At 41.3% G+C, this 25,798-nt stretch overlaps 1 protein-coding gene across 3 annotated transcripts in view; it reads left to right on the top strand.

The window, feature by feature from the left end:
- The window catches only part of arhgef2a (Rho/Rac guanine nucleotide exchange factor 2a), a 70,714-nt gene that overhangs the window by 11,562 nt on the left and 33,354 nt on the right, over positions 1-25,798 (top strand). Inside the window, exons 2-8 of one of the 3 annotated variants that reach the window (XM_089122692.1) lie at positions 1,174-1,236; positions 2,346-2,551; positions 4,236-4,410; positions 11,583-11,688; positions 12,138-12,177; positions 12,267-12,402; positions 13,285-13,317. In XM_089122692.1, the coding sequence (XP_088978818.1) occupies positions 1,201-1,236; positions 2,346-2,551; positions 4,236-4,410; positions 11,583-11,688; positions 12,138-12,177; positions 12,267-12,402; positions 13,285-13,317 (732 nt within the window). In that variant the 5' untranslated portion in view covers positions 1,174-1,200. Of the gene's footprint in view, positions 1-1,173; positions 1,237-2,345; positions 2,552-4,235; positions 4,411-11,582; positions 11,689-12,137; positions 12,178-12,266; positions 12,403-13,284; positions 13,318-22,140; positions 22,405-25,798 lie in introns of those variants that run through there. The other 2 variants (XM_089122693.1, XM_039678571.2) reach the window with 2 other exon arrangements.

Here is a 25,798-nt window from a genome sequence, read left to right as displayed (position 1 = left end):
ATTTCAAAACGGTGTTATGCAATAACCAAAGGGAAGAAAGGAAGAGGGAGGTAAAATGAGAGAAAGCAGACTCTTGGAGTGAAAACATAAACCAAAGCTGTTCCCACCCCATCAGCTGCTCTCCATAAACTCCCTGTGAGGTTACGACACATTTTTACTAAATGTGCATTGTGCAATGCTTTTATGACTGGATGAATTCTCTCATGTGCTGGACTTTTATTGTTGTTATAAACGGAACTGTGATATGAGATTATCCTAGAAATACTGGTAACATCTAATTAACTGGATGTATAGAAGTCAAAAATATTTTATATGACTGAATAAACCTGACCAAGGCCGTCTTTAAAGGGCAATGCACGTGGTGCGATAACACAGCAGCCTACGCTTTAGGGGGCCCTATGGCGAATGGGCAGAAGGGGACCCAACCCTCTGGAAGGTGATTGCGAATACACCGACATCATCCTTGGGATGGCCCTGGAAGCTGACTACATTAGGTTACACTTATTATAGCCATTTTAAGCACCTTAAGGAATGAAATGGACCTAAGATTTTCATCTAACAGATTATAAAACTAGCACATCAGATAAAATCAAATAGACTTATATTGAAGGAGAGACCTGAGGCATATCTAGAGACTTTGACTTGAACAACCTTGCAACAACCATCCAGCACACCTTAGCAACTAGATAACAATGTAGTAAAAAAAAAATAGCACACCTTAGCAACCATATAATTCCCTTTCGACCATTCATACCACTGCACACAATTTTCTTCATGAAACAATATTGCAGTTATTATTATTTATATAATTTATTGTAAATACACCACAAGAAGCTGGGAAGCTGTTTTTAATGTAGCCTAAATAGACAACGCTTTTATTCAGGCATATGTTTAAATGGTTTTCAAAAAAGTGTTTTAATTTTATTATTCTTGTTTTAATTTTTAAGTGTTTTAGGTTTCATTAATAAAAATGACTTTATTCTCACCTTGAAGATAGTCTTGCTGGTGACGGCATTAAAAGATTATTAATAATTTGACTTGACGGATTAATGGTGGTCTGGATCTCTAGCAGGTGTATTGGATATGACTTTTGTGTTATGTTTTGTTGTTTTAACTATTTTACCCAAGGACATGCATTCTTAAGAATCTGTAATGTCATATTTTGATCTGTAGGGGGAGCAGTGAAGCTATAATCTGAGTATGGGCCCTGAGGAGCTGCCTGACCTTATGGACACGGTATGAAATTGTCCATATGTGACCCTGGATCACAAAACCAGTCACAAGTAGCATGGCTATATTTGTGGAAATAGCCAACAATACATTGTATGGGTCAAAATTATAGATTTTTCTTTTATGCCAAAAATCATTGAGATATTAAGTAAATATCATGTTTTATGAAGATATTTTGTAAATTTCTTACCATAAATATATAAAACATACATTTTTGGGAGTGAATGCAGCACAATCGTGAACATAAATGGGCAACTTAATGAGCACTCTTTCAGCTAACTATATCTATCCGTATATTTTGTGAAACGATGATGTCATGTGTAAAACGCAGACGGACTAGCTGTCGTGTATAGTATAATAAAGTAGAAAGTAGCTTCATATGCAGTTCACCAACGTTATCGTGTTCAATATCATAGTATAAATGTAATTATAATTATTAACAAAATGTGAACGTGTTTTTAAACCACCTCTTAATACTAGCTAGATGGAATATTGATTTAATAGGGGTCTGATAATTCATATCTCTCTGTTCGAAAAGACGTGATTGTCAAAATAATTAGTTAGAATGAGCGAGGAATTTGGGGAATGACAGAGCGCGTGTGTTTCAATGAACATCGTATTGCTGGTTGGCTCGCGCACTCCCTCTCTCCCTCAGAGGGCTGGTTGTCATTGACAACGACAACAACTCCCGTAAGCCCACGCTCTTTCCCGACGTCATCAAAGTACGTCTTTTGTTATTATTTTGATTGCGTGACCCCTGGTGGCCAAAAATTACACACTGTACGTTTAAAAGGGAGATTTGGGCAACATAAAAAATGTTTCGATTTTTTTTTTTTGCATCCTCAGATTCCAGATTTTCAATCTTGGCCAAATATTGTGCTATCCTTACAAATCATACATCAATGGAAATCTTATTTATTCCCCTTTCAGATGATGTTTAAATTTCAATTTCTAAAAATGTACCCATGTAACTGGTTTTGTGGTCCAGGGTCACATGTGTTTCTGTGTGAAGAAAGAACTGTGTATGATTACATGCAAGTAATTTTGCATGAAATATTCTCATGCACACTTACAACACAAACTCATTTGTTCGTTCCCTTACTCATTACACCTAGATGTCGAGGACTCCTCCTCCCTCTCCCCGTCCTTCATGTTCCTCATTCTCACCTCCTCAATGCTCTCCACCGATCTCCCCCGGCCCTCCGGTCGTGACCTTACGCTCCCCTGCCACTCGTCACCTGCTTCAGATCGACCCCTGGAGGAGACACAGCTGGGAACCTGGAGCCGTGGCACAGGGATATCAACCCAACGACTCACGCAGGTGAAAACTTGAGTTCTTCAGAATCATCCAAGTGTGCTCTGCCTGAATTAAATAAAAATAAAAATAAAAGACATTGTGACTAATTTGGCTTTATCTGTACTGACATATAATAAAATGCTAATTATGATGGCTAAACATAATATCATATATATTTTATTGTTTTTGACAAGAGACACTCATTCACCATGGCTTTTATCAAAAATACAGTAATATTGTGAGCTGTATTTTTTTTTATATTGCAAAGCTGGCATTTTCAGCAGCCATTACTCCAGACTTCAGTGTCACATGATCTTTCAGAAATCATTCTAATTTGATGGTTTGCTGCTCAAGAAATATTTCTTGTTTTCAATTTTGAAAATCATTGTGCTGCTTGATATCCATTTGTAATTCCTTGATAAATTTGAACACAATTTATTGGAAATGTGAATGTTTTGTTACATTATAAGTGTTTTTACTTAATTTAAGTTTAAGTACATTATAAGTTGTTTATTTTTGATCAGTTTAATGGATATCTGCTGAGTTAAAGTATTCAAGTTAAGTAAACAACATTTTTGCATTTTATAATATAAAAAAAATGTGTCTTTTTGTCACCAAACCCTCACAAATTAAATTATTTACTTAAAATGTTTACTGAAATGAATGGTTAACCCTGTAATAAACATATAAAATGTCTATAGTCTATTTTTTAAGTCTATTTTTCCTACCCATATTATGTTTAAAAGAACATTTTTACTTTTTTTTTTTTTAAATTACAATACTTTAAACGGAGTTACAATATATACAGCCATTTATACAGCCATTACAATATATAATATGGGACATAACATGCCCAAATTATTGGTTTACATGTTTTATGGGGACTTTCCATAGACATAATGATTTTTATACTGTAAAAATTGTATTGAATAAATTGTATATATTCAATCTATTTAAACTTTCTGCATTATTACATATTGAAAAAACATCTCTTAGTATGATTAATAAGATGTTATCCTCATGGGGACCAAAAATGTTCCCACAATGACTGGAATTTCAGATATTGCCATCTTTGTGGAGACATTTTGTCCCGATATTGTAGGGTTTACCTGAACATATAAACATGAACACACACACACACACACACACTCACTCACTCAAACTCACACGCACACACATACTCACAAGCAATAGCACACACACACACACACACACACTCACTCACTCGTCCTCACAACTGTGCTGATATAGTGCTCTACTGTGTCACTCTGTGGACTATTATTGTGAGATCACTACCAGCCAGTGCCAATGTACTCAATGAGGAGAAAGACGCATACACACACACACACACACACACACAGATTAGAACACACACATACATACATAGGTCTCTCCAGTAGGGAGCTAACATTACACTTCAGTTTGGGTCGTTCTCTGGTTAGTGTTACTGATTTAAAATCAACTAAAGGAAGAGAAAAGAGTGAGATTGAAGTTTTTTTTATAAATCTTTTAATGTAATGAAATTTGTATATATGTGTAGGTTTGTTTATGTTATTGCAGATGTACTGTGGAGCTTATAATTTGTGGTACTCAGAATAGACGACAGGACAAAAACAAGTCCGACCGACAATTACTTGCCAAGAGTATTGTGTTGTGTCATGCAATAACAATGTATGTGAATTTAGTGTTGATTCTGTCTCATTTTCAGTGTGAGTCTGGAAGATCTGGACCCGGATGAGATGTCCTTAGTGCTGAACGGTGCATTGAGGTCAAAGAGAGCTCGTGATCCCCGCCGCAGGTCTATCACTCAAGCCTCCCTGACGTCACTTACAGAGGAGGAAGTTGGTGCAGAGCATCAGGAACACCATCGATCAGTGCTAGAGGTTAGAACATACATACAGCTAATGAGCTGCATCGCTGTGTACATGTGACTTTCTAAGGCAGGATCCTCGTTGAAAAAAAAAATGCAAACCCCATAGACAAGATAAATATAAAATAAAACAGCTCATCTAATTTTTTCCTTTTGAATTCCTGAGATCAAGGTTCCCATTATCATATGTTGAAAAAGTGAAAATTTTTTAAGCCAGGAAATACTGATGTGAACCGGTTAATATTGAACTTGCATTTAATGGAGTGCAATAAATTCTATTTTATGTGGAGGACTTAAAATTAACTTTTATTTAACAAGGATGCATTAAATTGTGAGAAAAGTACAGTATACTTTTACAAAGTTACCCAAATTGTCAAATAAATGCTGTTCTTTTGAAATTTCCCTTCAAAGAATCTTGGAATAATCTTTTTATCAATGTTCCACATTGATGTGCTGTAATATTAAGCAGGACAGCTGTTTTCAACATTGATAATTATAAGAGATAAGTTTTTCTTGAGCAGCAAATAAGCATATTAGAGTGATTTCTGAAGGATCATGTGACACTGGAATAACGTCTCGGTTACGTATGTAACCCTCGTTCCCTGAGTAAGGGAACGGAGACGTTACGTCAGAAGTGACGGAGATTGGGGGTTTCGCATAGAAAGCCAATCCTCTTCGAGTATTAAAACACGAGCCAATGGCATGCAATGCCTTGGGGCTGCGGAAATTTGCATAGCGTACTCCGCCCTACTCCGTGAGTATAAAAGGAGGAAGTGAACGCAACCGCAGTATGTCTTCGCTGAGGAGCCAAGACTGAACTCGGCCTCTACCCAGCGATACAGCAGAAGTGGCAGGGAGACGTAACGTCTCCGTTCCCTTACTCAGGGAACGAGGGTTACATACGTAACCGAGACGTTCCCTATCGTAGTCACTTCGAGTTACGTCAGAAGTGACGGAGATTGGGGGTCTGTGCCATCACGCCATCTTCAAGCTGTCTTCCAGTGCCCTGCGAAAGACTGAACCCCCGAGCCTTACCTCTTTTTTTTTTTTTTTTTTTTGGGGATCCGACTTTGACACAGGATTACCAAGGTACACTGGGAAACATATCCCGAAGGGGACATGCTACCAGCTGCCTACCGAAGGGAGGACTTAAGAATACACATATGGCCACATAGGGACACATATGGAACACTGGAGTACCAACCGCAGGTGGCTACTGATTTAAACTCCAGGGGTGGCAGATGGCTTGCCAAGGGAAGACACATGCTCAGAGAGGCTTACAGTGGATAATACACATGAGACGGTTACCATGGGGAACCGTGCGCATGGAGGCACCTAGCTAGCATCCAGAGCCACGCAGTGGTGCCCGCATCGTCGGTGCTGGAGGACTCAAGACTTCAATGGAAGAACTGAGGAAATATCGCACTTATCCAGTCCGGGGAGTGGAGTGGCGAGCAAGCGAAGACACCTGAGCGGATCCAGAACTGGCCGAAACGAGTACGTGAGAGGATACCGGCTCAATTCGCAGATTATAGAATCTGGCGAAGGTGTTGGGTGTCGCCCAGCCTGCAGCTCTGCAGATGTCTGTTAGCGAGGCGCCGTGCGCTAAAGCCCAAGAGGAGGCTACACTCCGAGTGGAATGGGCCGTCACACCAAGGGGGCACGGAAGGCCTTGCTGCTGGTAAGACAAAGCAATGGCATCCACTATCCAGTGGGACAGCCGTTGCTTTGAGAGAGCCCTTCCCTTCTGGCTCCCTCCATGACAGACAAAGAGCTGGTCTGAGGTCCTGAAACACTGCGTTCTGTCGACATAGGTGCGGAGAGCACGTACCGGACAGAGCAGTGCCAAGGCTGGGTCTGCCTCCTCCGGGGGCAGCGCTTGCAGGTTCACCACCTGGTCCCGGAAGGGAGTGGTGGGAACCTTGGGCACATATCCAGGCCGGGGTCTCAGGATCACGTGAGAGTAAGCCGGCCCGAACTCCAGGCACGCTTCGTCAACGGAGAATGCGTGCAGGTCCCCCACCCTCTTGATGGAGGCCAATGCAACCAGGAGTGCTGTCTTCATGGACAGAAACTTTAACTCTACTGATTGCAAAGGCTCAAAGGGATGCCTCTGCAGAGCACTTAAAACTACCGAGAGGTCCCAAGAGGGTACGAGGGGAGGACGAGGCGGATGCAGCCTCCTCGCTCCCCTCAGGAACCTGATGACCAGGTCGTGCTTCCCTAAGGACTTACCTTCCACTGCTTCATGAGAAGCGGCAATGGCCGCGACGTAAACCTTAAGGGTGGAGGGCGACAGCCTGCGCTCCAACCCCTCTTGCAGGAAGGAAAGCACGACACTGATCGAACATCTCCGGGGGTCTTCTCCGCGAGAAGAGCACCAATTGACGAAGAGGTTCCACTTCAACGCATAAAGGTGTCTCGTGGACAACGCTCTTGCGGAAGTGATGGTTGCCGCCACCGCAGGTGGCAGCGAACTCAAACCTGCCTCGTCCCGTCCAGGAGCCACACGTGCAGCCTCCAGAGATCGGGACGAGGGTGCCACAGAGTGCCCCGTCTCTGAGAGAGTAGGTCTTGTCTCAGAGGAATAGGCCAAGGAGGTGCTGTCGCGAGGAGCATGAGATCGGAGAACCACGTCTTGGTGGGCCAGTAGGGGGCTACCAGCAAGACCTGCTCCTCGTCCTCCTTGATCTTGCACAACACCCGTGCAAGGAGGCTCACTGGGGGAAACGCATACTTGCGTGGGCCCCGTGGCCAGCTGTGCGCCAGCGCATCCGAACCGAGAGTGCCCCAGGTCAGAGAATAAAACTGGGCGCAGTGGGCTGAGTCCCGGGAGGCGAACAGATCTATCTGTGCCTCCCCGAACTCTTTCCAGATCAGCTGGACCGACTGGGGATGGAGTCGCCACTCGCCGGAGATAGGGCGGACCCGAGACAGCTCGTCGGCTGCCCAGTTCCGGTCTCCAGGAATGTGAACTGCACGAAGGGACCTCAGGTGCTTCTGACTCCATATCAAGAGGTGGCGGGCGAGCTGCGACAACCGGCGCGAGCGTAGACCCCCCTGGTGGTTGATGTACGCTACAGCCGTAGTGTTGTCTGAGCGGACAAGCACATGCTGGCCCTTGAGCAACGCTCTGAAGCGGTGCAGGGCGAGCCGTACTGCCAGCAGCTCGAGGCAATTGATGTGCATGAGGCGCTGGGCCCCCGTCCAGGAGCCGGCGGCTGCATGCCCATTGCACATGGCACCCCAACCCGTGGTAGATGCATCCGTGGAGACGATGAGATGCCTGGAAACTCGCTGAATAGGGACGCCCGTCCGTAAAAAGCTGAGGTTCGACCACGGGAAGAAGGTTCGCCGGCATGTCGGAGTCACTGGGACTCGGAGCGAGCCGCGATGCCATGCCCACCTCGGGACTCGATCGCGAAGCCACAGCTGAAGCGGTCTCATATGAAGCAAACCGAGCGGCGTTGCCGCGGCCGCGGATGCCATATGCCCCAGGAGCCTCTGAAAAAGTTTCAGTGGAACCGCACTCTTGCCCTCGAACTGACGAAGACAAGTCAGCAGTGAGTGCGCGCGCTCGATCGTGAGCTGCGCGGACATGGCGACCGAGTCTATCTCCACGCCGAGAAAAGAGATCCTCTGCACGGGGCAAAGTTTGCTCTTTTCTCGGTTGACCCGAAGGCCCAGACGGGCTAGGTGCCGGAGCACCAAGTCTCTGTGTTCGCAAAGCTGAGCTCGAGAGTGTGCTAGTATCAGCCAGTCGTCGAGATAATTCAGGATGCGAACCCCGTGTTCGCGAAGGGGAACAAGGGCTGCCTCGACGATCTTCGTGAAGACGCGAGGGGACAGAGCTAACCCGAATGGGAGAACGGCGTACTGATAAGCCTGGCCCTCGAAGGCAAACCGAAGAAACGGTCTGTGTCGAGGTAAGATGGACACATGGAAGTACGCGTCCTTCAGGTCGATCGCTGCAAACCAATCCTGATACCGAACACATTCGAAAATGCGTTTGGCCGTGAGCATTTTGAACGGTAGTCGATGGAGAGAACGGTTCAAAATGCGCAGGTCCAGGATCGGTCGTAACCCACCGGTCTTCTTGGGGACAATGAAGTAGGGGCTGTAAAACCCGGACCTCACCTCGGCTGGAGGGACCGTCTCGATTGCACCCTTCGCCAGCAGGGTCGCAATCTCCGCTCTCAGGACTGGGGCATTGCCACCGACTATCGTGGAGCGAACTCCCCTGAAGCGGGGAGGAGACCGTGCGAACTGAATCGCGTAGCCGAATCTGATCGTTCTGATGACCCAGCGGGATACCCCGGGAAGCGCTAGCCAGGCTTCCAGGAAGTGAGCCAACGGGGTCATGTGAACCACAGACGTCCCCCCGGAGGGGCAGCGTGGCGGGTCGACTGGCACGCGTGCAGGGGTTACCCCGCTCGGATGCGTCGAAGCCCGCTCCCCGACAGAAGGGACCAGGGAAAGCGGAGCGTTCCACGGGGGTCCGTTCTGCCGGGGGTCTGGCGAGAGAGGGGGAAGGGATTGGTGTAGCCCGGGGACGACACACGCACCCTTCCGCGCCCTCCGAGACAGAGAGGAGTGAGTGGGCCGACACCCTGGGGCATCGGGGGCACTCACTCCAGTCTGTGAGCTCAGTGAGGATGTCAAGTCTTTCTTTAACCAGTTCAGGGTGCTGCCCACCCGTGGGTGAGCAGCGGGGAGCTGAGAACAAAAGATTCTCCCCCGGCCCTCCACCGGGGGAAGGAGGGGGCCTGCTACCGCCTCCTGTGAAAGACTCGAGATCGTCACTGAGCGGCCCGTGTCAGGATCTTCGCTTGGCCTGGCGTTTAGCGGGGCGAGCGGCCTGAGGGGGCTGTGACGCCGGCCTGCGGCCTCCTCGACGCCGGGGCCCGGGTGAAGGCTGCTGCTGGGGCCGGGCGGGAGGGAGGGGAGCCGCAGGGGGGCGTCCTCGGCGGCGAGCAGGGGGAGGCGCCTGTGCCGACGACTGGGTGGAGGCAGCAGCTGGTCGTCGGGGCAGGATGTGTTTGATGGCCTCCGTCTGCTTCTGGGCGGTGGAGAACTGATGGGCGAAGTCCTCGACCGCACCGCCGAAAAGGCCAACCTGGGACAGCGGAGCGTCGAGCAGACGAGTCCGCTCAGCGCTCCGCGTATCCGACAGGTTGAGCCACAGATGACGCTCCTGAACCACGCTAGTGGCCATCACCTGACCAACGGCGCGAGCAGCCACTTTCGTTGCCCGGAGAGCAAGGTCAGTGGCGGACCGCAGTTCTTTGAATGCCGTCGTGTCAGTCCCGCCCTCGTGCATGTCTCTGAGCAACTTCGCTTGGAAGACCTGCAAAGTGGTCATAGCATGCAGAGCGGAGGCCGCCTGTCCCGCCGCTCTGTAGGATCGCGCCGCCATAGCAGACGAGAACCCACAGGCTTTGGATGGGTGCTTAGGAGGACCACGGGTGGAGGCGCCCTGTGGACACAGCTGCATCGCAACAGAGCGCTCCACCGGGGGCATCCCAGTGTACCCACGGGCGGCCCCGCCGTCGAGGGGGGGAAAGGCGGGGGAGAGATCGCGCTCTCGAGTGGACAAAGGAGCCCCCCAAGAGCGCGATAACTCCGCATGCAGCTCGGGGAAAAAAGGTATTGGAGTCGGCCGTGGCTTTGCAGCGGCAGCCTTGTCCAAAAACCAATTATCCATCCGTGAGAGGTCGGGGCAGGATGGAGGTTTCCATTCTAGCCCGATACTCCCAGCGGCTCGAGACAGCATGGCCGTCATCTCGGGATCTGACGCGGACAACGCTGGGACTCCCGAAGGAGGCAACGCAGCCGGATCTTCCTCTCCCGAGGAATCAAGCCCGCCTAGTGATGCTGTGATAGACATCGCATCATCATCTGGGGCGCTGCTCGAAGCAGCCGGTGCCGCCGAAGAGACAACCGACCGAGTCGAACTAGCGCCCGCTGGCTCACGCACTGAGGCGGGAGGTGTGGCCCGAGGAATCGTCGGGGCTTTATCCCACACCGTCACCGTTAGATCGCCCGGTCCCCGGGTCGACGGGCCCCCTCTCGTGAAGGAAGCCGATCGAGTAGGGGGGACCGGGGCTCTCACTCTAGTGAGATCATTGAGCCGCGACCTCAGTGTGGAGATGGTCATGGTCCCACAGAAGGAACATGAGTCATCCACGAACGCTGCTGCTGCATGCTGAATGCCCAAGCAAACAAAGCAGCGTTCGTGACCATCAGATGACGACAGAAATCTACCACATCCAGAAGGGCACGGGCGAGCCATCTTTAAAAAGACGTGCCGCGTGCAGCTCTTTTACAGAGAGGAGAGAAATTCACTCTTTCAGCGCTGAGGCTACCAGGGAGAAGCGCAAAGTCTGGCAAACCACTGCACAGATCGCAGGCAATGCAGAATCTCGCTGGGTACCGCCGTCACACCAACACTGAAGAGGACGCTCGTCTCGAAGAGTCTTGAATCAGCTTTGAGGAGTGAAGAGGTTCTCTTGGCTCCGAAGCGAAAACATACTGCGGTTGCGTTCACTTCCTCCTTTTATACTCACGGAGTAGGGCGGAGTACGCTATGCAAATTTCCGCAGCCCCAAGGCATTGCATGCCATTGGCTCGTGTTTTAATACTCGAAGAGGATTGGCTTTCTATGCGAAACCCCCAATCTCCGTCACTTCTGACGTAACTCGAAGTGACTACGATAGGGAATCCAGGGTTCCTATGCAGTTTGGAGAAGTATTGAAAAATATGGAATTAAATTTGAGTCATTTCAAGGTCTGGATAATGGCAAAAAAGGTTTTTATTTACCACGAACTAGTCTGTTTTGAACTTCACTAAACGAATGTGCGTGTCTTACTCAAACCAGCAACAGATAAAGGAGCAAACCATATATCAAACTGATGTGTAAGAGGTGAATATATGCAGGTTATGAAGCGTTTTAGGTTATTCTCATCATCTAACATAAATCTATACATTTAATTCATGTTTTAACTGTATTTTGATATTATAAAATCTTTTTTTTTTTTTAAATAAACGATCCCAAGGTTTTGAACGGTTGAACAAAATGATTTGCTTTTATTTGGGCAAATTTGTTTTTTATCAGTATTTTTTATCAGTATCAGTACTTTTATCAGTGTTTCAATTTTGTCTGGGTTTTTTTTTTTTTTTTTTCAGGAGCAGTCCAATCAGATGCATGGCTGCAGTGTCTCCGCCCCCACCCTTTGTATGATGCAACAGATGCCTAAGAGCTCCGCCCCTCGTCCACGCTCCTACTGCCATGGTCAGTTTGTTTGGGATTTCCAGCTTATTCATATTACGAATTCAATTTTAAATTTGCTATGTGGTTCTTTTTCTGACATTTTTGTTTCTATCTTTTATAAAGTTTTATTACTACTGTTCAAAAGTTTGGCGTCAGAAAATGGATTTTTTTTTTTTTTAAGAAATTAATACTTACTGTATTTTTTGATCAAATAAATGCACCCTTGGTTGAGCATAAGAGACTTCTTTCAAAAACATTAAAATGCTTACCAACTCCAAACTTTTGAGTGGTAGAGTAAGTTCCCCTGTTTAAATAAAATTAAAAAAAAGTGTTTTTGCTGTTTTTGCTCTTTATTTGTGACATATCTGCTTTACTCTGAATCGAAAACTAACATTAAGATGTCATATGCTTATTTGAATTTAAGTTTCATTTCAATGAGAATTTTTTTTTTTTCTTGTTCGGCAATCTAGAGAGTGTTTCGTACCACCAGATTGGAGATTCATCTTACAGGTGTGTGTTTAAATCAAGTGTGGCCTTACATACTTAATGCAAATATCCATACTTTTAATGCAACCATTTCACTTTTTTTTCTGGTACAGTATAGATAGTGCCTCTCTGGACTGGGATATAGGACAAATAAAGGCTGAGGGGGGCGAAAACAAAGAGCATCACGCATCAGGAAATCGTCTGGAACGAACGCTGAGCTTCTTGCGCAAGATGACCGCTATTCACAAGGTAGGATTCCAGCTTTCTTTCCCAGTGTGTTAGAAGGCAAAACCAATGTTGATGATGATTATCTGCCTCCTTCTTCACTAAAACTGCTATTTCAGTGTAGTGGAACCGGATGATATTATTTCAGTCCAGCAGAGGGCAGAGTGAGACTGTCCTGCTTGAGCTTGATAATTGACATCAAACCCTCTGTACCCCTCCTCCAACTGTTTCCTCTAAAATGTCGGTTTCTGCCTTATTATTAGTTCTTGATCTGATTATATATGGTTTAAACTTTTATTAATTTTATTAAGCTCCCTCAAATTCCACTGCTAGGTTTATACTTAGAATCAGACTCCAGCTTGCCATGAATCATAAGAACCTAGCAAATGCTGACTCACTGTTGCTAATTTCAGAAACCACCACAGATTTTGAATCGAATCGAAGCCATAATAATTTCGGTAACACTTTAGTTTAGGGTCCAATTCTCTCTATTAACTAGTTGCTTAACTAGTAGCATGCATATTACTAGGATATTGGCTGTTTATTTGTACATATTAATGCTTTAATCTGCATTACCATATTCTACATCCCTTAATCCTAATCCTACCCAATACCTAAACTTAACTACCTTACTAACTCTTAATAAGGAGTTTATTGAGGTAAAAGTCGAAGATAATAGTTGACTGTGACCACAATTTATTAAAAATAACTAACCTGTGACCACAATTTATTTCAATTTTCAATTTTCTTGCTTTATTTGTGTTTGAGAGACCGCCTTTCTTCTGTGGAGCACAAATTATATTTAGAAGAATTTTGATGAAAGTTTTGATTACCATTGACTTTCATTGTATGGACTAAAGCACAGACGTTACTCAAAATATCTTCTTTTAATATCTTCTTCTACAGAAGAAAGAACGCCAGGTTTTGAATAACATGATGGTGAGTAAATTATGACTGTTTTCATTTTGGATGAATTATCTTTTTAAGTTTCAGTTAATTCAAGCTATCTATGGGATGGTTTAGGGAACATTGGGAAAACCATATGACTGAATGAAAAGGCAGCTTTTGTAGTTTTAAGGATGGACAGCAATCAAAATATTATCTTTGACCCAATTTACTACTATGACACATGATTAAGCAGGATTTTATGGTCGAGTGATGACAGGTCTGAAGATGACATTGTTTTGAGATTGCTTGTGAAACCTAGTCCTCGTTTGCTCACATTAGTGTTAGTCATGTTCTTGGACTGTCAAATCTATATAGAATTCAGTTTCAGAGTAAAAAAATAAAGGTAATTAGGAGAATGTCTAAGACAAAGTTTACAATGAGATATGATATGAATTTTTTTTTTAACCACACTAGCAATCAAAAGCATGAGAGACCTCTTTCAAAAACATTAAGTTGGCATTTATTGGATAAATAATACTGTAAAAAAACTAATATTGTGAAATATTATTGGAATTTATAATATATGTTACTTGAGCACCAAATCAGCAAATTAGAATGATATTTTTCTGATTCAACAGAAAAGTGTTGGGAAATATTCCCTCTGGTCTCAAAATTGTTATACTCTTTCTGTTCCATTTGTCAGAACTGAACTGGGAAACGGGCTTTTATATGTATGCAGCTCCGTTTGAATGGAATCTACTCCAAATTCTGGTGTCTAGGGAACATTTTAAATCTATTATTCGTCACTTGAAGAAGACTCGATGTGCAATTGCAAGTGTTTTAATTTTTAATTTGTTATTTTGATCTGTAAGTTTGTGATTGTAACTGCTGCCAATTCTTGCCCAGGACACTCCTGTGAAAGACATTTTTAATCCTGAGATTAAGAGATTATCCTGGTTAAATAAAGGTCAAAAAAATAATCTGAAGGATCTTGTGGATCACTAAAGACTGAAGTAAAGATGAATCTTTTTTTATCATTTTTTCAACATCCTTACTTTAGTCTTCAGTGTCGCATGATCCTTCAGAAATCATATCATTCTAATATGCTGATTTGGTGCTTAAGTAACTTTAAATGTATTTATTATTATCATAATTGAGAACCAATGTGCTTAATATTTTTTGTGCATACTGTGATTCTTTTAAATGAAGTTCAAAAGAACATAATTTTTTTGAAGCAGTGTAAAAGTATTCACTGTCACTTTTTGAACATTTAATTGTTAATAATTAATTAATAATTTAGTGTTCTTGCTGAAAAAGCAAAAAAATATGTTCTTTAAAACAAAGAAATCTTGAATGGTTTTGTATACATTGATTTAATATACAGTTTTTTATTGCATTTTAAACTATATCCCATTGTAAACCTAAATTGTTATTATTATTATTATTATTATTATTATTATCGGTAATTACAAGAAGTAAAGTCACAATTGGGAAAGAGGATTGCAGTTCCCTTTTTATTTATGTAGTATTTATTTATTTTACTCTGAAGCAGAAACCGGCTTTAATAAATCTTCCCATACCCTAAACACTTACTCTTATCATTACATATAAAGGTCTGTTTGATTTGCAGGTCTTTCCATGACATCATGCCACTAAAAATCACACACACGCTTTCTGTGTAGATCTTTAGAGAGCGTCAGCAGAGAACCGGCACTCATGATTGCTCGTCTACTTTAGGGAATATGATTTTCGTGCCAGGCCCACAGGCTCCAACACAAACAGTCTAGCAAAAAAAGGGAGGAGTTTTATGAGGCTGGCACTTTCTTTATTTGCAAGCTAGACTTAACTTAAATAGTCTTTTTTATAAGAGCGTTAGTGAACATATTTCTGTCTGAGGATCTTATGGTTATATATTTTCACCATTTGATTTGAACACAACCATATGATCAGCCGGGAAGCGCAGACTGATGTTCATGTGACTAAACTTCCTTTAAAGTTCCAGACTCTTACATACTCTTACTCACACACAAACAATTACACACGGGTCCAGTCAGCTGTTTGGAGCCTGATCTGACCCCATACACACACAAGGAAGGAGATTGTGAGAGGACAGACCACAGGCACAATCTTAAAGCAGCATGACTGTTTGTTTTTATCTCTTGTCAGGCTTTGGGAATCCATTCTTTACCAATGAGTGGGAACAATTTAGACATAGGCTTCTAAGGCCATTTAATTACATCAAATGGATTGCGTGGGAAGACAAAGTAACCCTTGCAAAAAGCACCATGCTATTACGGTTTTGTGTGCGTACTGTAGTTTTAAATGGTAAAATTTTAGACAAGGCTTTGTCAAGACAAAAGCAACGTCACGTTATCATTTGTAGAGAAACCTGTGCAGCGATTATAATCATACAACACAGTAAAGTTCAGTGGTACCATTAGATAGGACCACCACTGTACAGGGGGTTGTGTGTGCGTGTGCACGGCGTGTGTGTACAATGATTATTTGCTGCAAAGTAAACAGTCTGGCAGAGTCATCTCATGGCCTGGCCTGTTTCCTCCTGCCATTATCTTTAACTCTCAGACATCCCCTCTGTTTTCTTTGTTTCTTTTAGTTGCTCTTTCTTTCCCACCACCCAGTTTATAAGTACATTTTCTCTTTCTTCACTACTTTACATTTAAGTTTTAGAAGATAAACATAGAAATGTATACATTACAGAGTTCCTTCCTTACCAAAGTGACAAAAAATCATCAAGTGGGAAATACTCAGAGAGTGCAGATGGACACGTAATACTTTAAGACGACTGTGTCTCCACTCACTATCGGCCATTTGCTACGCTGTTTACTCCTAGTTTTTGGGAGGCTCGTAAAGTCATGGAGGGGCCCGCAGGGTGGAGCACAGGGCCTTTTTTTAAAAAGCCTTTGCACTGATTTGGCAATCCCACCACAAGAGAAAAAACATCTGTGAGACATGTGTCAGCGATAGCTCCTCCCACACCTACACTGACAGACTGGGATCTGGGTTATTTTGAAATGGAAAAAATTAATGAAATGTTAAAATAAGGGAGTGCAATATTTGATAAAGTTATCTAAAGTTATCATTAATTAACACACACACACACACACACACACATATATATATATATATATATATATATACTGTATATATATATATATGAAGAGTTCAGATGCAAAAGCCTGCAAAAGTGCCATTTGAAATTTTCTTATAAAATGATCATTTTTATCAAGCTTGTATATTTAAGTTCAGTAATTTCACTTAAATGTCAATGAAGATTACCTATTAATTGTCATTTAAGTGAAATTACTGAACTTAAATATACAAGCTTGATAAAAATGGTCATTTTAGAAGAAAATTTCAAATGGCATTTAGAGGCTTTTGCATCTGAACTCTTCATAATATATATATTGTATATATGTTTTTATGTATGTATATATGGTCACACTTGTGATTAGGTTCAGATTTTCACTATTAATCCACTATAAGCTACAGATTTTGCCTCAAAAAACTCCTAATAACTGTGTATTAATAGTTAGTTGGTAGTTGTTAAGTTTAGGTATTGGTAGGATTAGGGATGTTGAATATGGTCATGCAGAATAAGATATTAATTTGTGATTTATTAGTAGTAATAAACAGCCAAGATCCTATATGCAAGCTAATAAGAAATTAGTTAATATTGAGAACTGGACCCTAAACTATATATACTGTACAGTATATATTTATGTACATATACACTAACATTCAAAGGTCTGTACTTATATATATAATGACTGCTGAAAATTAATTTTTACCACAGGAATATATAAAATATATTAAAATATAAATTAAAGCAGTTATTTTGTGTTGTAGTCATATTTATAACTGCAAAATTATTGCTGTTTTTACAGTATTTTTGATCAAATAATTGCAGTCTTGGTGAGAATAGACTTCTTCAAAAACATAACAGACTTCTTTAAAAAAAATAATAACAACCCCAAACATTCTATGATTGATGTTGCATCTCACTTAGCAAAAAATTAGAAATACACTCATGAATACAAATGTGCACACACACATTCACATTAAGGCATCACGTTGTGTTGTGTGACACAGTCTGTGCTGAATGACAGGCCTCGTGGGCTTCAGCCTCCAGAACCTGGTCATTATCTCTGCAGAAACACACACACACACACACACACACTGTCCTCACTATTACTCCTACTGTCATATACACACTCACACAGAAAAACACATTTTCTCATCTGCCGCAGAAAGCAGCTCTGAAGAGTGCCTCCTCTATAGAGTGGTAACCCACAGCAACGCTTCCTCTCTCTCTCTTTCATTCTCTCTCTTTCTATCCATCTATTTCAGTGTAGAGTCAGGGCCACAGCTAACACCCACTATCATTGTAACTACCAGCTTCAGTGCAATGCAAATTGTTATACAAACTGCACATAACGCAATGAGCTCTATTTCTTAGACCCAATAAAAAGTTCTATCTATAAAATGACAAAGGAGCTTTTTTGCTCTTAGATCAGGAAACTATTTAATTATCAACTTTGTCTTGGATCTTTCTCCCAAAGTAGTGTCAAATGAGTTATTTCTTTATAAAATGAATGTCTATTGCATAGCTGACATAATTTGGATTTTGTGAGAGTTTGATTCAAAATATGTGTTCATATTGAAATTTCTGACTTTTGATTGCATATTTCTGTGACTTTTGAGTTTGAGACTTCTAGATCTCTTCGGGTTACTTACACACTGCAGTTACATTTGGTTGTCAAGTAACATTTTTTTGTGCTTAATCCTGTGCTGCACACATTGTTCCGTAATTTACAGAAGTGGCAACCACATTTACTAAAGTCTATGCAGTGTGTACAGAACCAAACTGGTTTTGTTAAAGGTGCTATATGTAACTTTTCTTCTTAAAGGACTCCTTTTTTATTGCCTGTGTGTGAAGGGGTTAAAATCACACATTACAATGATCCACTTGCCGGGTTTTGCTATTACCTCTGAAGGCCAGTATTTCTATGTGAAGTCTCCTTTTCGGATTTTCTGCGAAATCCATCGGATGTGACATGCATGCGCGCTCCCGAGCCTCTCTCCTTTTTATATACAGTCTATTCGATGGCACTGCATCTAATGACGTGAGCCTGATAACACCAAAAAACAACCTGCCTCCAGCACAACACAAACTGTTATGGGCCTTTCACACAGGACGCGGAATGGGTTCAGCGTTGCTCTTCAGATACAACGTGATTTTGCGCTGCGCTATGCCAGAGCAAAGTAGGCGGAGTTTTCAAAAACTTTAAGCGGGAGATCTATATGTCATCATTAACATATCGATATCATATCCATATCTAATGTATCTATAGGGTTGGGTATCGAGAATCGAGTATCGATTGGAACCGAGACTAACTTTTCGTTTTTCCCGGAATCGTTCAAAAGTTAAAATTTCGATTCCTAGTTTCGATATTCACAGTCCGCCGAGCGGAAGAAGAAACCGCTGAACAACACCAATGAAGAAGCGGCTACCGGAAGTGTTGGCATAACCGCGCGAGTCGAACATGAGTAGCTTACGTTGGCGATCCAAAGTGTGGCTTCACTTTTCTAAAAATAAAGAAATCTCGGCAAAATGCAAAATTTGGGACAAAAGGAGTATTTGTGACAGAAGGAGTATTTCCTTCAGAAAGGATTATTTCCTTCAGAAAGGCCGTTGGTTAGCAAGGTTAGCTAAACTTTTTTGACCCTGCCTCTTAAAAGAATCGGAATCGAGAATCGTTAGGAACCGGAATCGAAACAAGGAATCGGAATCGGAATCAGAATCGTTCAAATTCAAACGATACCCAACCCTACGTATCTATATCTATAACATATCCCTATACGACCTCAAACTTGTATCGTACAGTTCAGGAAATTCCGACACATAGTACTTGCCGTTTATCCATTTTGATTTCCGTGCTTGTTTGGATGTCCCGTTTCTATTGGCCGCGCTGGTAATCGTCACAGAGCGCAGTGGCAAAAGGTGAACTATTTTGAACTTCGACCCTGGCGTGCGCACGAGGACGTCAATGGTGCGCTTAAGCTTTGGTTGACGCAGCAAAAAAACATCTTTGCGCGGCGCAAGCCATTGAAATGAATGGGTTTCATAGCGTAGCGCATTACACGTCCTGTGTGAAAGGCCCATTACGCTGAAATTGTTCAGTCTGGTTCACTAACCGTTTTCATTATCATATTATACATTCATCTATGTTGACATTGCTGCCTGATTGTGAAAGATACACGAATAGTTAGTAAAATGCCTTATGTTAGTAAAATGCCTTATGAAAGATACACGATAGCCAGCACCGTCAAGCTGATAAAAGAAGCCTATTATTGTAACGTTGCAGTGGGAGTTTACATGAGTTTCCAACATGTTGTGTGATGCTTTCTCAGGTGTGTTGAAAGTCTCAGTGTGGCCGGTACCATGAGCTCTTGTAAAAATTGGTTGCAATCTGAAACATCACCGATAGAGGCCGCTAAAAAATACATATAGCACCTTTAAAATTGCAGAACATGACAAATCTTTGGTATCTGTAATATTATTTGGGTCAAAAACTGCAGATACCAAACATGCAAGATTCCAGAACATTGATATGGTTACCATGATGTCAATTGTTGGAATGATTCATGTTCCGTACACACATAGAACAGTAATTTAGGGGATTCACTTCTGTATTTAAATTCAGTTTTCACTCCTAAACTTTAGAGTGTGCACTAGAGCTCTGAAAAAAAACAAAAAAAACAAATGAGCTTTTACTTTTTTTAAAACGTTTTGATTAAAAGGTCATCACTTTTTCTTTTCTATAGGATAGTTTAACCCGTCCCTTATCTTTGTTTTAGGTTTAAATGATTTTTTACGTTTTTGAGATTTGATTTATTTATTTATATTTTTCAAATACATTTTAAAAGTAATTTTAATCTAAAAAAGTGAAAAAAGCAAAAAAGGCTGGATATTTATATAATAATAATTATTATTATTTTGTTCTTACAGTTATTTTTAAGTTTGAGAATGATGAATAACAAGATCAGCCTATATTAGATTTGCAGTCAGTGTACTTGTTGAACTGGCACTGATTATGAAGTGGCATCTCGCTTATTAGCATTTGTTAGCATAGCTTGCAGCAGATCGCTCCAGAAACATCAGCAGTATCCGAGTACAGGGGCAGAGTATTTATCATTATTGATTCGGTCAAGAGTGCTGCAGGGGCTGAAATCTGACTGCTAATAAACAATGTAGCTGGTCCCATGCCACAGATTTGTTATTACCAACACAAGAAAGAAAAATAGGGTGCATAAAATTCAAGATATCGTGAGTAAGAGGGAGAACAAGTGTTGAAACACTTGTGTGGAAGTCCGCCCACAGTGCAATCTGTCCTTCCTTGGAGACAGAGTGAACCAGAGAGAGAAAGAGAGAGAGAGAATTGTGCTTAAAGTTGAAGAGCTGGCAGATTTCACAGAAAGAGCCACCATATACTCATTATCTACTGAAATACTGATGGTGTTTGGTGGACGGATGAGATTCTGGAACTTCCAATCTCTGCTCTTCTGTTCCACATCCAGATTATGTAGACTATTATGTAAGTCTGAGCCCCAGTCAGTATTGTTTGGCGAATCCAAAATGTCTAGATGGGACGGTACATCTGTTGAAAGATTTGACCTGCTTTAATCTTGCTTTAATCTGCTGAGAGATTTAACTAGCTTTAAACCATGCAGCATATTTAAAAAGAAAACACCAGAGCAACCAGTCTTTTGCACGCTTGTACTGTATGAATGTGTCCATATAAACCCAAAACCTTGCCGCCCACTGTAAACTTTCCAGGCTCCCCTCATAACCCAGCCAAAGTACACTGTTGGCATGGCGACAGATGTGGCCAAGGCGGGAAAAGAATCTCCCCTCCTCTCCTCTCCTCTCCCCTCGGCTCTCTTCTCAAAAGAAAATGTCCACCATTTACCTTATTTCCCGGTACAAAGAGGTGCATGCAGAGCCACTAAAATACTGCAGCATTTAGAAATGGATACATAGTTTTCAGGTTGTAACTATGTCTTCATTATTATATACCAATTGACCATAATACCATTATAATAACCATAATAAGTTACCTCTGATTCTGACAATATATTGTTTCATTTTCATTTGAAGTATAACTGGTCGGATTTTACTCATGGGTGCTTTTTGCCTGTAGACCACAAGCTTTCTGAGTATTAGTCTTAGTTCCTTCTAGATCTCTGAGAAATGCTGAATAGGTGTTGGTGCTAAAGTTGACGTCATTGTTTGAAAGAGTTCACCCACAGAGACTGAGAGTCTTCATTGCTGTTTCACTATCACGACAGATGGTGGCATCTATTGTATTTAAACAACAATAGTCAATAGTTTTTTATTATTATTATTATTTTACATATTATTTCAGAAAATGAAATAAATCACAGCTAAATGAATAGGCTACATAGGAAAATGGCTTCATTGTGCCTTCAGAAAGGTAAGTTAATTTGACATTGCAAAACTTGTGCTCAAGGGGGTGGTTGACTTTATGAATGGAACAAAACAGATTTAAGGAGAGATAAACGTTCACATCTTGAATAAAATAAAATGTATTCTTTTTTATTGATTAGTAGAAATATTTAAAATATGGCATCATTTTTCATAGGAGAGACTGAAATAGGCCCTACCAACTGTTTATTGACCACATATTATTACATATTTTGGTCATCTATGCGTTCTAGAATTACAGTAAATGTTTTAATATGAATAGAGGGGGTGTGTGGGATAGTCATTTTGCACTTCCTGAACGAGGCAACACCGTTTCACTGAAGGGGAGGGGAGGAGAGAGAGAGAGATAGAGAGAGGGAGGGAGGAAAAGCGTATTTCTCTCAAAGTTGTAGCACTGCGCTTCTCTGTGAATGTCTCCTGCCTGTTAAAACGCTGCTATTACACATCCAGACCAAAAGGAACTTTTATCGTAATTAATGGGATATACATGTGATTTTGCCGTACGAGGATTCGTTTTTCGTTGAACTAAAGACGTTTAAAATATCGCAATGTCTCGAGTAGCGGATCTGTCGAAACTTCGCCAGGAAAGGATGAGAGAGATCAGTCAGCGGGTAAGTGCAGTGACGTGTGCTTTAACCAGCTTATCTCAAGAATTGAAACAATTTAGACGCTATGTTTGAATTGTCCTCTTTAATATTTGTTCGTCACTGTGGTTTACCCGATAAGGCATTTTAGCGCGTACACGGTCTATAACATTGACTAAAAATAATCGGTTTTGAAAAGTATAGCTGAAGTCTTTTCAGTTCGTTCAATCCAAATGTATTTATGTATTTTCATAATATAATGTGTTCCAAAGCAAAGAAAACACTACTTAAGAAAAGCTCTGAGTGTGTTTTGGGATAATAAAAATAGATTACAAGTTGTGTATAAACGTGTGCTGGGAAATAATTTGCACTTAAATCCTCTTATATCCTCTTCCTCATCATTATAGAATAGCCTAAGGGTTAAAGGGCCAGACAGACTAAAATGTTAACGTTGCTGTTTTTTTTACAATGAATAATATTTTCCAGGACTGTAAAAGTTTATGGCTTTTATTTAGTGTGATGTCATTGGTATGATGCAAGGGCAACACAAGCTGTATCTGAAACTGCATGCAGTATGCAGGTACATTTACTAGGAATTACAGGTGTTGAAATTAATGTCTTCATAATGCGATTATGGATATAGAAACAAATGAATTATACAGTAAAAAGCAGTGTCACAAAGCAGAGTCACCTTTATTATGGGTTACAACTTTAATGTGAAATTACACAGAATTTGGAGCAACACAGATCCTGCTCAGAGCAGTTTTAACTCTGATGTGTAGAGACATCTTGTGTAGAAGGTTATATTGATTTTTTGCTTTTGATATGCACCTTTTTTGTCCAGTTATTAGCTTCAGCATGAGTTTGAGTTGTGTAGGTGTTACTGAGTGGGAATGTTGAACAACAGACTGTGTGTGTGCGCGCACACAGAGAAACATTCAAGAAGAGAGCCAAAAGAGAGGTTGCCATAGAAATAGCACTCAGTTAAAGCATCAATTCCAGGTTCAGGTCCGAAGGCTCACACATAAGCACACAACCAACCTCTCATCACCTCTTCTTCTAAGGTCAAAGGTTAGATTTCAGTTTGAGAAATTTAAAAGTAGCCAAGAGCAGCTTCCAAGTCAGGGTCTAGTTTGATTGCCCGTGTGTTTACCTTTTTCTGCAGAGATTTATGGATATAATCGTCCGATCTTGGTTAGTTTTTAGCCTTTAAAGGCACACTATGTAAGAATTTTGTATCAAAATATTCAAAAATCACTAAAACAATGTTATACACAAGTTTCCGAGGGGCGCTCCTGTAAAAAATAAAGTGGGTAAAACCTCCGCTAAGGTGGCGGAAGTAGCATTCCAATGGTATTTTGTGTGTTAGTTAGCGAAGAGGCTAGCTGTTTTTCGGAGAATTGTTTTACTATTTAAAGACGCAAATCTTTATGAGAGATGTCGTTACGGAGCTCAGGGACAACATGTGCTGTTCGCGGTTGTATGTATAACTGGACTAAACTAATTCAGTGGCTTAAACGTGATTGTTTTGAACTTAAGCCGAAAACGAAATCAGAGTGATCCTGCCAACGACTGTAACGTTAGTTTCCATTACCTCCCAAAAGACGACGAATCTTCCTGTGTACATTTGTTTAAATTCTTAATATTCTATAAAATCTATCAGCATGTGTTTGGCTGTTCGCTACTGATGTTACACCTAAACTCAGGATCAAAGCCTGAGTTGACAGAATACCAAATGTGTAATGTATTCAAGTTGCACATTCATTTATAATTTTGAATAAACTCCAAAGCACAATGACTAAGTTTGTATTTTTTTATTTTAATTGTTTGTCAGCTCACACAACTGTATGTCACCATGCCTTGATGAGTATTGAATATTAATAATGTTATTATAACACTCCCAACAAGGTAACTGCAGAGGGTAAAGGTACTGTTATTTCACCCTTTTTAATTTCGTTGAGGTTGTGTTCCCACATCGTTAGCTAGTTTGGATCGCTATAACTTGAATGACTGTCAACTGTTGAATGAACGAGTGTGTAGTATGTCAAGTCGCGCTTTGTTTACTTCGAACCGGAAGACGCGCCCACATTTGACGCAAGGCTTCATGGGGCGTAGGAAACTTGTGGATATATTTTGTTGATTTGTGTACTTGTATTATCCTAAATGTTTATAAGAATGGTTGAATCCAGAGAAATATGCAGTTTTAACCAGGAGTCCAGTCCAATCTTTGCCTATCAATGACATCATACCTGTGTTACACTTGATTTCCGATTTTATTTTGTAAAAACACCAAACATCTGTTTGGATACATTAATCAGAAAATGAATCATTGTTATACAGCTCAACATAGTTAGTCTTTTTGTTTAAATCTCATTTTCTTGATTTACCACAAGTACCATCCATATTTACTATGGCATACCTAATATCGATCTAGCTCACTGCAGTGTGCAACATGTGTCTCATATTGTAGCCGCCGAGCCAATGCACAGAGTAGCATTAACAACTTTCATCACACTCAAATGTATGTAATATGATGATAAAACAGCGCTGCGTTACCCCACATATGCATGACCAGAAGAAGCGGAAGCATTCTGCAGCATAATAAAAGCTCCACTCCTCTTGAGCCAGGTGTCGTGCTTATCTCTTATTAGCAATTGCTCCAGCGGCTTCATTTCGCTCCAGCGGCTATCATTACATTAGTAAATCTTTAACTTTCTGGGGTCTACAGTGTTTTTGGGGACCTTCAGATGTTTTGACATGCCCTGACATTGTGCTTTTTTCAGTTGCTTATAAACATATTAATGGCACAGGTGAAATTACACTCTATTTAGCAGAAACATGGCTACCATAATATGTGAGCAACATGCATGTATTTTTAATGTTATGTTTGTATTTTTGAGAGAATATTGTTTATGCATGGTTACTAAAAAAACGAAAAATTTAAGTTTCTGAAATAAGGCCACAAAACTAAATATCTGTCCACAAGACTTGACTAATGGATGTTGTCGCCATCTGTTGTAGAGTTTTTGCTTCAAAATGATCTGAAAATCATCCTGCCTAATCATTCACATAAAACAACAGATTGTTTTAAATTGTGAAAAACATTTTTTGTTTGGAAAGGCAATATGCGTGGCCCAACCCCCTCACCTAAGAAGACGATGACCCGCATAATAATGAGCCTTTCATTTCATATATATATATATATATATATATTTAATTGCTATATATCATATAGCACATTTTTAGTCATACCTTGGAAACAAATCTTGTTCAAATAGGCTATATGGGCCATGCTATAGAATTGGTTCAAAGTTAGAGTTAGAAACATCTTGAAAAGAAAATTGTCTTTTTCCATAAATGTCTTAATAAAGTATTATTTTTTGAAAGTTGCCTAATGCATTTTATCTTACATATTTCAAAG

This window comes from Pimephales promelas, chromosome 18 (genome assembly GCF_988280905.1).
Source record: "Pimephales promelas chromosome 18, fPimPro1.hap1.1, whole genome shotgun sequence".
Lineage (NCBI taxonomy): Eukaryota > Metazoa > Chordata > Actinopteri > Cypriniformes > Leuciscidae > Pimephales > Pimephales promelas.
The sequence above is the reverse complement of the archived record's forward strand: the minus strand, read 5'-3'. Positions and strand labels throughout refer to the sequence as shown.